We start from the raw sequence: 16,603 nt of genomic DNA on the forward strand, positions 1-16,603 counted from the left end.
GAAGATTCAATGAAACCAATTAGTTAATATCTACTTCCCTAAAAGTCATCATAGATTTAAAAGAAAAAGAAAGTATAAACTTGGATATTTTAATAGACCTAAGAGTATTTATATAATAACAAATACAAAAATATTAGAAATCTATAAAAAGGAGAATTGCCTCCAAATTAGCCATAGGAAAGGGAATTCCAAAATTTGATAAACAGTTGCCATTCTTTAAGAAGAAACAACCCTCATGTAGAGAAGGAAAACTGGGCTAAATTATCTTGGTATGAATTTTTTATTTTTATTTTTTAAATATTTTACTTATTTATTTTTAGAGTGGAAGGCAAGGAGAAAGAGAGGGAGAGGAACATCAATGTGTGGTTGCCTCTCACATGCCCCTTACTGGGGACCTGGCCTGCAACACAGGCATTTTCCTTGACTGAGAATTGAACCAGCGACCCTTTGGTTTGCAGGATGGCACTCAATTCACTGGGCCACACCAGCCAGGGCATGAATTTTTTAAAAACTTTTTAAAAAATGCATTGCTTTTGGAGAGAGTAATGGAGAGAAAGAGAAATTTGTTTCTCCACTCATTTATGCATTCATTAATTGATTCCTGTATGTGCCCTGACCAGGAATCAAACCTCAACCTTGGCATATTGGAGACACTCTAACCAACTGAGCTACCCAGTTAGGGCAGCACGAGATTCTTTTAACACCACTCAACTGTTCGCTATTCCCATGTTACGTCACCTTCTTTACGGATGGTCCCTGGTGCTTGCCCAGATGAGAAACTTTTTTTCTGAATCAGGAGAGACACTTTTAGAAAACCTTCCAGCACAGTTATTATTGTTTCTTAAATTAAGAATTTGGGCCTTTCAAAACTTGTCCTTCAGGAAAGAAATACCCTAGACAGTCTGTTGAAACCTGGTTACAAAGGCACTTCACATTTCAGCAGATCCACTTCTAGGTATTTCCCTCAAGAGAAATAAAAACCTAAGTCATTTTAAAAAAACATATATATGAATATTCATAGCAACTTTATTCATGATAACCAAAAATGTCTACCAACTGATAAATGGATAAATTGTGATATATTCATTCAGTGGAACACTACTAAGCCATAAAAAGGAATTAACTACTCTTATGCAATTATATGGATGAATCTCAAAACAATTATGCTTAGTGAAAAACACTATAGGAAAAAAGAGTACACACTGTATTGTTTCATTTATAAACTCATCTGCAGTGATAGAAATAAGAACAATGAATGCCTGGGGTGAAATGTGAAGGGTAGGTTGACCACAAAGGGGCATGACGGAATTTTCTGAATTGAAAATGTTCTATTTCTTGATCTGAATGGTGGTTATACAGGTTACATTTGCTCCTCCCTCAAAAAACAGGTATCACCCTGTACACTTAAAATGTGTGTATTTTATTATATGTGTAAATTATATCTCAATAAAGTTGATTTCTAAGAAAGGAAAGAGGGATAGGAGGGGAAAGGAAAGGTACTATAGAGCTAAAATCCCTGGAGGCTGCAGGTAAGGAGCAGGATAGCATAGTGTGACATCAAACTTTGGTCAACTTCAAGAAGGCAGCCTCAGAGGTAAACAGGAGAGCCCTGACCAGTGTGGCTCAGCTGGTTGGGCACTGTCCCACAAAGCAAAAGATCGCCAGTTCAATCCCTGGACTGATTGGGCGTGTACGAGAGGCAGCTGATCAATGTTTTCCTCCATCTCTTTCTCTCTCCCATCCCCTCTCTCTAAAAAATATAAATAAATAAATAAATAAAATTTTTTAAAGGTGAACAGGAGATTTGTCCCCTTTTCCCACCTTCACCCATTTTCCTCACCACCCCCTGCAAAAATCCTGTAACTATGTGAGGTAATGGATGTGTTAATAAACCTTCTTGTAGTAATCATTTTACAATAATATATACATACATAAAATCACTACAGAGTGTTATATGTCAATGATATTTCAAAAAAGTTGGGGGGGCAGGGAACAGGAGAGTTAGTAACAGAAGTGCATGTACAGAGAATCCCAAGAGCCTTTCAAAGAGATAAACCAGAAAAAACTAAATCTAGGGAAAAAAATCAAGTATAGAACAAGTTAGACACCAGACTTTGGAGACGAGAGCAAACCAGACAGGTTGAGCAAGCATACCCAAACATGCTGCTTAATGGATTGATGCCAATCTGAAGTGAGGTTTTTAATGGCGTAACATTCTGTCCTTGGCCCTGTCCTATTTAACTGTCTTATCAATGATTTGGATGAAGAAGCTGAGAGAGAACAAAGATGATATAACCAGGAACAAAAATTAAATCTCTAGTTGTAGCAATGGGATTAACATAAAGAAAAATTACAGTCCCGCATTTAAATCTTCAGAATTAACAGCACCAATGCATGACAGGCAACACATAGCTTAACAGCAGAATGTATTTTTTAAAAATGAGAGTCTTTTAGAAGCAAAATGGTCAAAATAAGTCATCAGTGTGGTGTGACTGTCCACCCCCAAAATTCAATCTTAGCTACATTGTTATCTAAAGAAAATGATGATCACATCACTCCCAAATCTAAAGAGAAAGATTATTTTGTGCTGATCATGTCAAACCTAGAGAACTGTGTTCTATTCTGGGTACCAGACTTTAAGGAATAACATGAAAAGAATAGAACATGTTCGGAGAAGAGCACACAAAATGATGAGGGGACTAGAAACCATGTAATATGAGGAATGGGTAAGCAAACTGAGAATGGCTCATCTAAAGAAGAGACTTTCCAGGGAACATAAGTATCTTTAAACAGTTGAAGAACATGCAAAAAAAAAAAAAAAGATACACTTATTTAGCCCCAATGGGTATAACTTAAACAAATTTCTACTCCTTCTTGCCCATGAAACTGATTGGAATTGTTGGTACAAGAAGTTGGATGTTATGTCAATTCTCCCTATGAAGGAAAAAAAAAAGAGCTAAGGCCATCACATGGGCCTTTTGTGGTCCTTTTTTACAAAACTTGACTAAAGGTTATGTATACAAAAAAGAAAACTCAAATAGCCAACAAACCTATGAAAATACACTCAACTTCACCCTGGCCAGTGTGGCTCAGTGGTTACAGGAGTGCTGCCCTGTAACCCAAAGGCTGCGGGTCTGATTTCCAGTCAGGGTGCATAGGATGCTGTCTGGCACATACTGGAGGCCCGATGAATGTTTTTTCTCTTACATCAACGTTTCTCTCTCCCCCTTTCTCTCTCTCTAAAAGCAATGAAAACAATGTCCTTGGGTAAGGATAAAAAAATTTTTAAGAAAAAATACACCCAACTTCAACAGTTATCAGGGAAATAGAAATTAAAACATTATCCATGTAAGATGATAACAGGGGAAAATAAAACTGGCTGAAGGGTATATGTGAACTCTGCACTATCTTTGAAACTTTTCTGTAAATCTAAAATTATTCCAAAATAAATGTTAATTAAAAATAATGACACCCATATTTCATATCTGCAATACTTTTTAAGTGTGACAATACCAAATATTAGCAAGATTATGGGTAAAAGAAAAAGGGAGAATATAAATTCTTAAAACTACTTTAGAGATCAATTTGGCAATATTTATAAAGTTAAAGATACTGATAGCTTTTGACCCAGCAGTTCCACATTCAGCAGTTCTACCTAAATGTATGCCCTACAACAGCACTGCCACTGTAGGGTGGCCTCTAGCCACATACATGTGACTACTAAGCACTTGAACTGTGGCAAGTCCAAAATGGGATGTGCTTCAAGTATAAAATACATGCCAGACTTCAAACTTTTACCAAAAATGTAAACTATCTCATTAATAACTTTTATATTAATTGCATGCTAAATGATAATATTTTGGATATATTGAGCTAAATAATTTATATTACTAAAATTAACTTTATCTGATTAACCTTTTTAATGTGGTTATTACAAAATGTAAAATTGTGTTTGCACTATGTTTCAATTGGACAGCACTGACCTAGAGCCTCACCCCCCCCAGTGCTCAAGAAATAAATCAACTTAGTAGGTTATAACCAGCATTTTTTAATTAACAAAAGCATAGAAAAGAAAATATTGTGGTGCACTGCATGTAATAAGGGTAAAACTGTTTCATTAAACTTCTGGTGCCATGTATTTCCCTGCCATGGGTGGTGGTCAAAAATGTTTGAAAGCTCCCGCTAAATTCTCTGAAGCACAATGTTCATTGTTGTTATTTGTAATAGCAACTATTTAAAACACATATATACCCAGTAAGAGAAATTGAATAAATGATTTGTGGTACACTTATATTCAATGTAATAGTACTAATCAGCAGTGGAAATAAAGGAACTACAGCTAAAATATTCATACAGGTAAATATCCAAAATATAATGCTGAGCAAAAGAAGACAAGTCACAGGAAGGTAAAATCACATAAAATGAAACAATTTATGTAAAACTTTAAAAGATGAAAAACCAGTACATGTAATCTTTGAGTTCTTTAAAACATGAAATATCTGAAATACATGACAAACTGTTAAGATCAACAAAATTTAGTGATGGATATGCTGGTGTTCATTATATTATTCTCCATACTTGTCTGTGTTTCAAATATTTATGTAAATACGTCTCAAATACCATATACTTAAAACTCATAATCTCTATTCTATGTTTATATCTTTAAGATACTATAGCCTAAATTAAAATTTAAAGCAGGTGGTAGTGAGCTTTGTTGTTGTTTTATAATGACAAGCATTGATTTTTGCTCTGATGGGCATGGCTCAATTGGTTGAGCGTTGTCCAGTAGAGCAAAAGGCCCCTGGTTCATTCCCAGTCAAGGCTCATGCCTGGATTACCAGGCCGGTCCAGTTGCGGCGCTTGCAAGAGGCAACCTATTGATGTTTCTCTCACACATACATATTTTTCTCCCTCTCTCCTTCCCTTCTCTCTAAGAATAAATAAAATCTTAAAAAAACATTGACCTAAACTTTTGAAAGCCAGAGATCGGTAGCCACCCTGGATACAGCATAGTTTCGTTTTGTAAATATCATAAATTCCCCCATATCTGGCATAGCTGAGGAATCTGGTATTCTGATCAATCAAATTGCTTTTGTTTATTAAGAATTCCCATGAACATGCTCCATGGATACCAATTCTCAAAAGAATAAAGATATAATCAAATATACTTAAAACCTAAAACTACACAGGATATAATTTATTTTCCCCTGATAATTATGGAAAGGCCCAGGACCTTGCTATACTTTTTAATGTACTTTTAATGCAGTAATTTCTATTTCAGATTAAACCAACAGTATTTTGCATTCTGGAAAAAACCTTGAGAAAGCAAGCTATGAATTGTGAATTATATTTCCTTATACTAGTTTATAAAAGGGTTCCAGTGTCTTAAACATCTACATTGTTTTTCTGGTACATTAATGAGAAAACGTGAAGCTATGGATACCACAAAGACATCAAATTCAGAAAAAAAAACATTTAGAAGATCTTAGATATAGAATCAAACAGTGTTACATTTTCTTTATTACCATGTAAAGCTGTATACCTTTAAAGTCCATTGAACGAAAATCCATGTCGTCCATTTTTCAATCTCTAGATGACACCTATAAAAGTAAGAAAATATTTTAATATTCAGTCATTTAAACTCCTGTTTATTTTTACTCTAATTTTTAGACTTTCTTTTGAGTCTAATTTTTCCAGTTACTTGCTATTCAAAGGGAAAAATGCTGAGGAAATTTAAAATCTCAGAAAAGGTAGTTAATGAGACATGGGAACAGACTGTCCAGCAACCTGAGCCCAGCCTGGAGGAATGTTCATCAAATCTTATCTTAGCATAACCTGCCCAGCAAAGCAGAAAACCACGGCTAAGGGTACGCTCTGATTGGTCCGGATGGTGCTCGTTACCTCGTTCTAATTGGCTGAAAATCCCAAGCCCAATGTATAAAGCATCCAATGGCGTACGGCTCTCCCAGCCCGCCGTCCCGCCCCCGTAGACAGAGCCAGCGCGCGCGCTTTCAGCTTCCCGCCACCCAAAGTGGACCAACCGCTTCTCAGACATCACTAACCATAGGGCCCCACGGAACTTAGGTCCTTAAACCCAAACTACCATAACTACTAACTCCCTATGCGACGGTCCCTCCACCCCTCCTCAAGCGAAAGGCAACTGTTTTAAAAGATTTTCTTTCTTTACCTAACCACAGGGCTCATTTTGAGCTTCGACCAGCAGACGGAAATGTCGCTGGCGGAATCTCAGTGGAAACGCGAACTACAGGCAACCTAACGATATCACTCCTAATAAATATATTTTTATTTCTATCTTTCTCCCTACATTAACTTCTCTGTACAATAAAAAAATAAAACGCTTACCTCTCTTCCAACACCTCATATATCTGAACTTCCTAATCCCTCTTAAAAGACCTTATTACTTTATTGAAAACTGGGTAAAGGGGGAGAAATTGAGGGAATATCGACTTATGAGAAAAACGCTGATGGCTACAAACCAGAGAGGCCCCGTATGGAAAACACAAGCCAGGTGTATGCCTTGGCTGGGAATCGAACCGGCGAACTTAATATTTGCGAGAAAATGCCATTAGGAAACAGCCACCCCAATCACTACATCTTAATTTATCACGGTAAAAAAAAAAAACCAAACGAACAAAAAAAAACCTTTTTTTTTATTACTTATACCTGAAGCGAGACTGACCTACAGCCCGCTCCCTAAGGCGAAACGAACCGCCTCAGGACATTTCTAAAAACTATTCCCCTAAAGGCTTTATTGACTTCTTACTTATACCAACATATTCATTGGTACCGGACCCTCCTCTACCCTTCTGCCTTTAGTACATCACTCACCGCCGCGCAAGCCGCCCTCACGGAAGCCTCTCCACCGACTCCCTCCGTCCGCAGCGCGCGCACCCACCGACAGGCGGACGAGCGCGAGCGCCACAAACGGTTCCCCGCGCCTCGCGCCTCGGCGCTCGGCAAGCTCCTCCCCCGCGCAGTGATGTCAATCAAATGCCACGCCCACTCGCCCTTCCTCCTCTCCCGCACCGGCCGAAGCCTCGCGGGCGCAGTCCGGGCCTTAGGTCCTGGGACGCCGTGCCGAGGGTCAGGGTGAGCACCGCCGAGAGCGAGGAAGTACGGTGCCCACTACAATTACAGAGGGAAGATTGCAGGCGGCCAGGGTCACAGCAAAGACGAGGGCAGGCCTTCAAAGGAAAGAAAATGGACGGGGCCACGGAGGGAGAGAAAATGGAGGGACGGAAGGAAAGAAGCAATGTTGCCCACCGGTTATTCGAGAGTGGCAAGGTTCGGCCCTGGCTGGTGTGGCTCAGCGGGCTGGCTGTCGCCCCGAAACTAAAACGTCGCCGGGCCCGCTGCGGTCAGCGCACCTGCCCGCTTTGCGGTGCGGTGCGGCTGGGCGCGTTCGGCAGGCAACCAACCGAAGGTTGCCTGGCACGTCCGCGGTTCTCCCCGTCTCCTTCAGGGGCCCCTCCCTCCCCCTCGCTCAAGAAATAAGCAATGAATAAAACCATTAAACATTTTTAAAAGTAAAAATAAATGCATAGTCCCGGCTGGTGTGGCTCAGCGCACGGAGTGCCAGCCTGCGACCCGAAGGGTCGGTCCCCGGTTCCATTCCCAGCAGGGCACAACGCCTGGGTGGCGGGCCAGGTGCCCCGTGGGGGCTGCGCGAGAGGCAACACCACACCGGCGCTTCTCCTCCTCCCTTTCCCACTCTCTAAAAGGAAATACAGTCTTTTATAAATGACAATCAGTCTAAATACATAGAATCCTCCAGAAAAAGGGGAGCAACGTTCAGAAATTTCAGAAGCGAAGGAGAGAGAAGAGAGCCAAGTCCAAGGGCACCTGCGCTGCCCTGCCCTGCCCTGCCCTGGTCAAATCTATTGGTAACTGATGGCTCTTGGACAGGCTCACAGCAAGGGCGGGAGTCTCACCCATGTGCAAACTAGTGGTCTTGGGGACGGGAGAGAAACACAGGAGTACACGTGTTTGTAGCTAAACCCGTGCGTGACGCTTGCAACCAAGCAATGGGCCTGTACTGAAATCTCCACTCAGAGACACGTGTTATGGCACGATGCCTCCAAATTTGGAGAATGACCCTAAATCAAAGCATCAACAGGCCTCCCACTTCTCTCCTCACATGCCCCTTTTCTACTGAACGTACTGGGGCGGCACTGGTTCACAAAACCACACAGGTCTGAAGTGTAAAACCCAACGAAACGTCACCTGCACCCTGCATTGTGCTCCCAACGCCCCAAGCAACTCTCTTTCTGTGCCCACTGCCCAGCTCCACCTTCCCTCCAACCCCTTTCCTCTGCCTATCACCACCCTGTTGCCTGCGCCTATGCCTCTTTTTTTTATGTCTGTGTATACCTACACACACATCCGTGTGTATGTGTATACACATGCACATGTATATGTGGACGTGTCTATACACATGCCTGCGTATTTTACCTGCATATGCGTGTCTGGGTGCGTCCATAGGTATGTACATGTGTGCGTATACACACAGACACACACATCTTTTCTATATATACACGCGCGCGCCTCTGTGTGTGTGTGTGTGTGTGTGTGTGTGTGCGCGCGCGTGCGCACGCGCGTGTGTATAAAAATATACAGGAGCTTAACTGCTCCACCTTGATTCACCCAGTCTTTTGCCGGACGCACCTCGGTCAGGCCGCCTGTGAAGATGCCTAACAGGGTGAAGAGGAGGGATTGCAACTTCAAGTTGGGAACTAACAGAGCTCCCTCTCGACCCTGACAGTCTCACGGTCACGATTTATCATGCAAACACGGGGTTCCTAAACGTAATTTCCTCTCCCCCTTCAAAATTTCCTGCACCTAGTTCCCACAGCACAGTGAAGGAAAAGAGGAAAAACAGAGAAGGCGCTGCCGTTAACTGCTCTTCGTTTGCATCCTGCAATTGGGCACTCATTTCACAATCTGACAATGCTAAATTAGCGGGAAAAGCCTACTGGGGAGGGGCAGTAGACTGTCCCATAGCTGCCTGACACTCCGTGCACCACATACTGGGCGACCTGGTGCCAGCTACTGAGGACTCTCACCGGGTCGATGTCCTCACCTGTAAGTAGGGACACAAGTAGTTCTAGGTCTGGCTCAGTGGAATACCGCACATGAGCCTACTAGAACAGTGGCTGACATAAAGCAGATACCTAACGAAAGTTAGTTCCCGTTATCATTTCCTGGTTGGCAAACTCGGGGATCCCAAATTCCCCGCCTTTGGGGGAATCCGGCCCACCCAGGCCCTCTTGTTCATGGATGAAGGGATGAATGAGCATAAAGACTTATTCTTTTTATTTTACTTTCTTTAGAGAGAGAGGAGAAGGGAGGGAGAAACCCAGGGAGAGAAGCATCGACGAACGAGAGAAACACTGGTGGCTACGACTCGCAAAAGCCCCGGCCACGGACCGAACCCGCAGCCCAGGCGTGTGCCCTGGCTGGGAATCGAACCGGCAACCTTGCGGGTTGCTGGAACGTGTCCAACGCACTGAGCCACACCAGTCGGCGCCCTGTATTTTACCTATGTTTTAAAACGAGGGAAAAAAGAAAACCCAAAACACCCTGTCTTTGCCCACCGGTACCGGACCCTCCTCTACCCTTCTGCCTTTAGTACATCACTCACCGCCGCGCAAGCCGCCCTCACGGAAGCCTCTCCACCGACTCCCTCCGTCCGCAGCGCGCGCACCCACCGACAGGCGGACGAGCGCGAGCGCCACAAACGGTTCCCCGCGCCTCGCGCCTCGGCGCTCGGCAAGCTCCTCCCCCGCGCAGTGATGTCAATCAAATGCCACGCCCACTCGCCCTTCCTCCTCTCCCGCACCGGCCGAAGCCTCGCGGCGCAGTCCGGGCCTTAGGTCCTGGGATGCCGTGCCGAGGGTCAGGGTGAGCACCGCCGAGAGCGAGGAAGTACGGTGCCCGCTACAATTACAGAGGGAAGATTGCAGGCGGCCAGGGTCACAGCAAAGACGAGGGCAGGCCTTCAAAGGAAAGAAAATGGACGGGGCCACGGAGGGAGAGAAAATGGAGGGACGGAAGGAAAGAAGCAATGTTGCCCACCGGTTATTCGAGAGTGGCAAGGTTCGGCCCTGGCTGGTGTGGCTCAGCGGGCTGGCTGTCGCCCCGAAACTAAAACGTCGCCGGGCCCGCTGCGGTCAGCGCACCTGCCCGCTTTGCGGTGCGGTGCGGCTGGGCGCGTTCGGCAGGCAACCAACCGAAGGTTGCCTGGCACGTCCGCGGTTCTCCCCGTCTCCTTCAGGGGCCCCTCCCTCCCCCTCGCTCAAGAAATAAGCAATGAATAAAACCATTAAACATTTTTAAAAGTAAAAATAAATGCATAGTCCCGGCTGGTGTGGCTCAGCGCACGGAGTGCCAGCCTGCGACCCGAAGGGTCGGTCCCCGGTTCCATTCCCAGCAGGGCACAACGCCTGGGTGGCGGGCCAGGTGCCCCGTGGGGGCTGCGCGAGAGGCAACACCACACCGGCGCTTCTCCTCCTCCCTTTCCCACTCTCTAAAAGGAAATACAGTCTTTTATAAATGACAATCAGTCTAAATACATAGAATCCTCCAGAAAAAGGGGAGCAACGTTCAGAAATTTCAGAAGCGAAGGAGAGAGAAGAGAGCCAAGTCCAAGGGCACCTGCGCTGCCCTGCCCTGCCCTGCCCTGGTCAAATCTATTGGTAACTGATGGCTCTTGGACAGGCTCACAGCAAGGGCGGGAGTCTCACCCATGTGCAAACTAGTGGTCTTGGGGACGGGAGAGAAACACAGGAGTACACGTGTTTGTAGCTAAACCCGTGCGTGACGCTTGCAACCAAGCAATGGGCCTGTACTGAAATCTCCACTCAGAGACACGTGTTATGGCACGATGCCTCCAAATTTGGAGAATGACCCTAAATCAAAGCATCAACAGGCCTCCCACTTCTCTCCTCACATGCCCCTTTTCTACTGAACGTACTGGGGCGGCACTGGTTCACAAAACCACACAGGTCTGAAGTGTAAAACCCAACGAAACGTCACCTGCACCCTGCATTGTGCTCCCAACGCCCCAAGCAACTCTCTTTCTGTGCCCACTGCCCAGCTCCACCTTCCCTCCAACCCCTTTCCTCTGCCTATCACCACCCTGTTGCCTGCGCCTATGCCTCTTTTTTTTATGTCTGTGTATACCTACACACACATCCGTGTGTATGTGTATACACATGCACATGTATATGTGGACGTGTCTATACACATGCCTGCGTATTTTACCTGCATATGCGTGTCTGGGTGCGTCCATAGGTATGTACATGTGTGCGTATACACACAGACACACACATCTTTTCTATATATACACGCGCGCGCCTCTGTGTGTGTGTGTGTGTGTGTGTGTGTGTGTGCGCGCGCGCGTGCGCGCACGCGCGTGTGTATAAAAATATACAGGAGCTTAACTGCTCCACCTTGATTCACCCAGTCTTTTGCCGGACGCACCTCGGTCAGGCCGCCTGTGAAGATGCCTAACAGGGTGAAGAGGAGGGATTGCAACTTCAAGTTGGGAACTAACAGAGCTCCCTCTCGACCCTGACAGTCTCACGGTCACGATTTATCATGCAAACACGGGGTTCCTAAACGTAATTTCCTCTCCCCCTTCAAAATTTCCTGCACCTAGTTCCCACAGCACAGTGAAGGAAAAGAGGAAAAACAGAGAAGGCGCTGCCGTTAACTGCTCTTCGTTTGCATCCTGCAATTGGGCACTCATTTCACAATCTGACAATGCTAAATTAGCGGGAAAAGCCTACTGGGGAGGGGCAGTAGACTGTCCCATAGCTGCCTGACACTCCGTGCACCACATACTGGGCGACCTGGTGCCAGCTACTGAGGACTCTCACCGGGTCGATGTCCTCACCTGTAAGTAGGGACACAAGTAGTTCTAGGTCTGGCTCAGTGGAATACCGCACATGAGCCTACTAGAACAGTGGCTGACATAAAGCAGATACCTAACGAAAGTTAGTTCCCGTTATCATTTCCTGGTTGGCAAACTCGGGGATCCCAAATTCCCCGCCTTTGGGGGAATCCGGCCCACCCAGGCCCTCTTGTTCATGGATGAAGGGATGAATGAGCATAAAGACTTATTCTTTTTATTTTACTTTCTTTAGAGAGAGAGGAGAAGGGAGGGAGAAACCCAGGGAGAGAAGCATCGACGAACGAGAGAAACACTGGTGGCTACGACTCGCAAAAGCCCCGGCCACGGACCGAACCCGCAGCCCAGGCGTGTGCCCTGGCTGGGAATCGAACCGGCAACCTTGCGGGTTGCTGGAACGTGTCCAACGCACTGAGCCACACCAGTCGGCGCCCTGTATTTTACCTATGTTTTAAAACGAGGGAAAAAAGAAAACCCAAAACACCCTGTCTTTGCCCACCGGTACCGGACCCTCCTCTACCCTTCTGCCTTTAGTACATCACTCACCGCCGCGCAAGCCGCCCTCACGGAAGCCTCTCCACCGACTCCCTCCGTCCGCAGCGCGCGCACCCACCGACAGGACAGGCGGACGAGCGCGAGCGCCACAAACGGTTCCCCGCGCCTCGCGCCTCGGCGCTCGGCAAGCTCCTCCCCCGCGCAGTGATGTCAATCAAATGCCACGCCCACTCGCCCTTCCTCCTCTCCCGCACCGGCCGAAGCCTCGCGGCGCAGTCCGGGCCTTAGGTCCTGGGATGCCGTGCCGAGGGTCAGGGTGAGCACCGCCGAGAGCGAGGAAGTACGGTGCCCGCTACAATTACAGAGGGAAGATTGCAGGCGGCCAGGGTCACAGCAAAGACGAGGGCAGGCCTTCAAAGGAAAGAAAATGGACGGGGCCACGGAGGGAGAGAAAATGGAGGGACGGAAGGAAAGAAGCAATGTTGCCCACCGGTTATTCGAGAGTGGCAAGGTTCGGCCCTGGCTGGTGTGGCTCAGCGGGCTGGCTGTCGCCCCGAAACTAAAACGTCGCCGGGCCCGCTGCGGTCAGCGCACCTGCCCGCTTTGCGGTGCGGTGCGGCTGGGCGCGTTCGGCAGGCAACCAACCGAAGGTTGCCTGGCACGTCCGCGGTTCTCCCCGTCTCCTTCAGGGGCCCCTCCCTCCCCCTCGCTCAAGAAATAAGCAATGAATAAAACCATTAAACATTTTTAAAAGTAAAAATAAATGCATAGTCCCGGCTGGTGTGGCTCAGCGCACGGAGTGCCAGCCTGCGACCCGAAGGGTCGGTCCCCGGTTCCATTCCCAGCAGGGCACAACGCCTGGGTGGCGGGCCAGGTGCCCCGTGGGGGGCTGCGCGAGAGGCAACACCACACCGGCGCTTCTCCTCCTCCCTTTCCCACTCTCTAAAAGGAAATACAGTCTTTTATAAATGACAATCAGTCTAAATACATAGAATCCTCCAGAAAAAGGGGAGCAACGTTCAGAAATTTCAGAAGCGAAGGAGAGAGAAGAGAGCCAAGTCCAAGGGCACCTGCGCTGCCCTGCCCTGCCCTGCCCTGGTCAAATCTATTGGTAACTGATGGCTCTTGGACAGGCTCACAGCAAGGGCGGGAGTCTCACCCATGTGCAAACTAGTGGTCTTGGGGACGGGAGAGAAACACAGGAGTACACGTGTTTGTAGCTAAACCCGTGCGTGACGCTTGCAACCAAGCAATGGGCCTGTACTGAAATCTCCACTCAGAGACACGTGTTATGGCACGATGCCTCCAAATTTGGAGAATGACCCTAAATCAAAGCATCAACAGGCCTCCCACTTCTCTCCTCACATGCCCCTTTTCTACTGAACGTACTGGGGCGGCACTGGTTCACAAAACCACACAGGTCTGAAGTGTAAAACCCAACGAAACGTCACCTGCACCCTGCATTGTGCTCCCAACGCCCCAAGCAACTCTCTTTCTGTGCCCACTGCCCAGCTCCACCTTCCCTCCAACCCCTTTCCTCTGCCTATCACCACCCTGTTGCCTGCGCCTATGCCTCTTTTTTTTATGTCTGTGTATACCTACACACACATCCGTGTGTATGTGTATACACATGCACATGTATATGTGGACGTGTCTATACACATGCCTGCGTATTTTACCTGCATATGCGTGTCTGGGTGCGTCCATAGGTATGTACATGTGTGCGTATACACACAGACACACACATCTTTTCTATATATACACGCGCGCGCCTCTGTGTGTGTGTGTGTGTGTGTGTGTGTGTGCGCGCGCGCGCGCGCGTGTGTATAAAAATATACAGGAGCTTAACTGCTCCACCTTGATTCACCCAGTCTTTTGCCGGACGCACCTCGGTCAGGCCGCCTGTGAAGATGCCTAACAGGGTGAAGAGGAGGGATTGCAACTTCAAGTTGGGAACTAACAGAGCTCCCTCTCGACCCTGACAGTCTCACGGTCACGATTTATCATGCAAACACGGGGTTCCTAAACGTAATTTCCTCTCCCCCTTCAAAATTTCCTGCACCTAGTTCCCACAGCACAGTGAAGGAAAAGAGGAAAAACAGAGAAGGCGCTGCCGTTAACTGCTCTTCGTTTGCATCCTGCAATTGGGCACTCATTTCACAATCTGACAATGCTAAATTAGCGGGAAAAGCCTACTGGGGAGGGGCAGTAGACTGTCCCATAGCTGCCTGACACTCCGTGCACCACATACTGGGCGACCTGGTGCCAGCTACTGAGGACTCTCACCGGGTCGATGTCCTCACCTGTAAGTAGGGACACAAGTAGTTCTAGGTCTGGCTCAGTGGAATACCGCACATGAGCCTACTAGAACAGTGGCTGACATAAAGCAGATACCTAACGAAAGTTAGTTCCCGTTATCATTTCCTGGTTGGCAAACTCGGGGATCCCAAATTCCCCGCCTTTGGGGGAATCCGGCCCACCCAGGCCCTCTTGTTCATGGATGAAGGGATGAATGAGCATAAAGACTTATTCTTTTTATTTTACTTTCTTTAGAGAGAGAGGAGAAGGGAGGGAGAAACCCAGGGAGAGAAGCATCGACGAACGAGAGAAACACTGGTGGCTACGACTCGCAAAAGCCCCGGCCACGGACCGAACCCGCAGCCCAGGCGTGTGCCCTGGCTGGGAATCGAACCGGCAACCTTGCGGGTTGCTGGAACGTGTCCAACGCACTGAGCCACACCAGTCGGCGCCCTGTATTTTACCTATGTTTTAAAACGAGGGAAAAAAGAAAACCCAAAACACCCTGTCTTTGCCCACCGGTACCGGACCCTCCTCTACCCTTCTGCCTTTAGTACATCACTCACCGCCGCGCAAGCCGCCCTCACGGAAGCCTCTCCACCGACTCCCTCCGTCCGCAGCGCGCGCACCCACCGACAGGACAGGCGGACGAGCGCGAGCGCCACAAACGGTTCCCCGCGCCTCGCGCCTCGGCGCTCGGCAAGCTCCTCCCCCGCGCAGTGATGTCAATCAAATGCCACGCCCACTCGCCCTTCCTCCTCTCCCGCACCGGCCGAAGCCTCGCGGCGCAGTCCGGGCCTTAGGTCCTGGGATGCCGTGCCGAGGGTCAGGGTGAGCACCGCCGAGAGCGAGGAAGTACGGTGCCCGCTACAATTACAGAGGGAAGATTGCAGGCGGCCAGGGTCACAGCAAAGACGAGGGCAGGCCTTCAAAGGAAAGAAAATGGACGGGGCCACGGAGGGAGAGAAAATGGAGGGACGGAAGGAAAGAAGCAATGTTGCCCACCGGTTATTCGAGAGTGGCAAGGTTCGGCCCTGGCTGGTGTGGCTCAGCGGGCTGGCTGTCGCCCCGAAACTAAAACGTCGCCGGGCCCGCTGCGGTCAGCGCACCTGCCCGCTTTGCGGTGCGGTGCGGCTGGGCGCGTTCGGCAGGCAACCAACCGAAGGTTGCCTGGCACGTCCGCGGTTCTCCCCGTCTCCTTCAGGGGCCCCTCCCTCCCCCCTCGCTCAAGAAATAAGCAATGAATAAAACCATTAAACATTTTTAAAAGTAAAAATAAATGCATAGTCCCGGCTGGTGTGGCTCAGCGCACGGAGTGCCAGCCTGCGACCCGAAGGGTCGGTCCCCGGTTCCATTCCCAGCAGGGCACAACGCCTGGGTGGCGGGCCAGGTGCCCCGTGGGGGCTGCGCGAGAGGCAACACCACACCGGCGCTTCTCCTCCTCCCTTTCCCACTCTCTAAAAGGAAATACAGTCTTTTATAAATGACAATCAGTCTAAATACATAGAATCCTCCAGAAAAAGGGGAGCAACGTTCAGAAATTTCAGAAGCGAAGGAGAGAGAAGAGAGCCAAGTCCAAGGGCACCTGCGCTGCCCTGCCCTGCCCTGCCCTGGTCAAATCTATTGGTAACTGATGGCTCTTGGACAGGCTCACAGCAAGGGCGGGAGTCTCACCCATGTGCAAACTAGTGGTCTTGGGGACGGGAGAGAAACACAGGAGTACACGTGTTTGTAGCTAAACCCGTGCGTGACGCTTGCAACCAAGCAATGGGCCTGTACTGAAATCTCCACTCAGAGACACGTGTTATGGCACGATGCCTCCAAATTTGGAGAATGACCCTAAATCAAAGCATCAACAGGCCTCCCACTTCTCTCCTC

At 48.0% G+C, this 16,603-nt stretch overlaps 1 protein-coding gene across 1 annotated transcript in view; it reads right to left on the reverse strand.

Moving 5' to 3' along the window:
* The window catches only part of TEX11 (testis expressed 11), a 156,101-nt gene extending 150,046 nt beyond the window's left edge, over nucleotides 1-6,055 (reverse strand). Inside the window, exon 1 of the mRNA XM_054574233.1 lies at nucleotides 5,902-6,055. Within this exon, the coding sequence (XP_054430208.1) occupies nucleotides 5,902-6,055 (154 nt within the window). The remainder of the gene's footprint in view (nucleotides 1-5,901) is intronic.
* Nucleotides 6,056-16,603: the final 10,548 nt, after the last annotated feature.

The sequence above is a fragment of the Pteronotus mesoamericanus genome, unplaced genomic scaffold (assembly GCF_021234165.1).
Source record: "Pteronotus mesoamericanus isolate MK-2021 breed Mesoamerican mustached bat unplaced genomic scaffold, CSHL_Meso_final contig_256, whole genome shotgun sequence".
Lineage (NCBI taxonomy): Eukaryota > Metazoa > Chordata > Mammalia > Chiroptera > Mormoopidae > Pteronotus > Pteronotus mesoamericanus.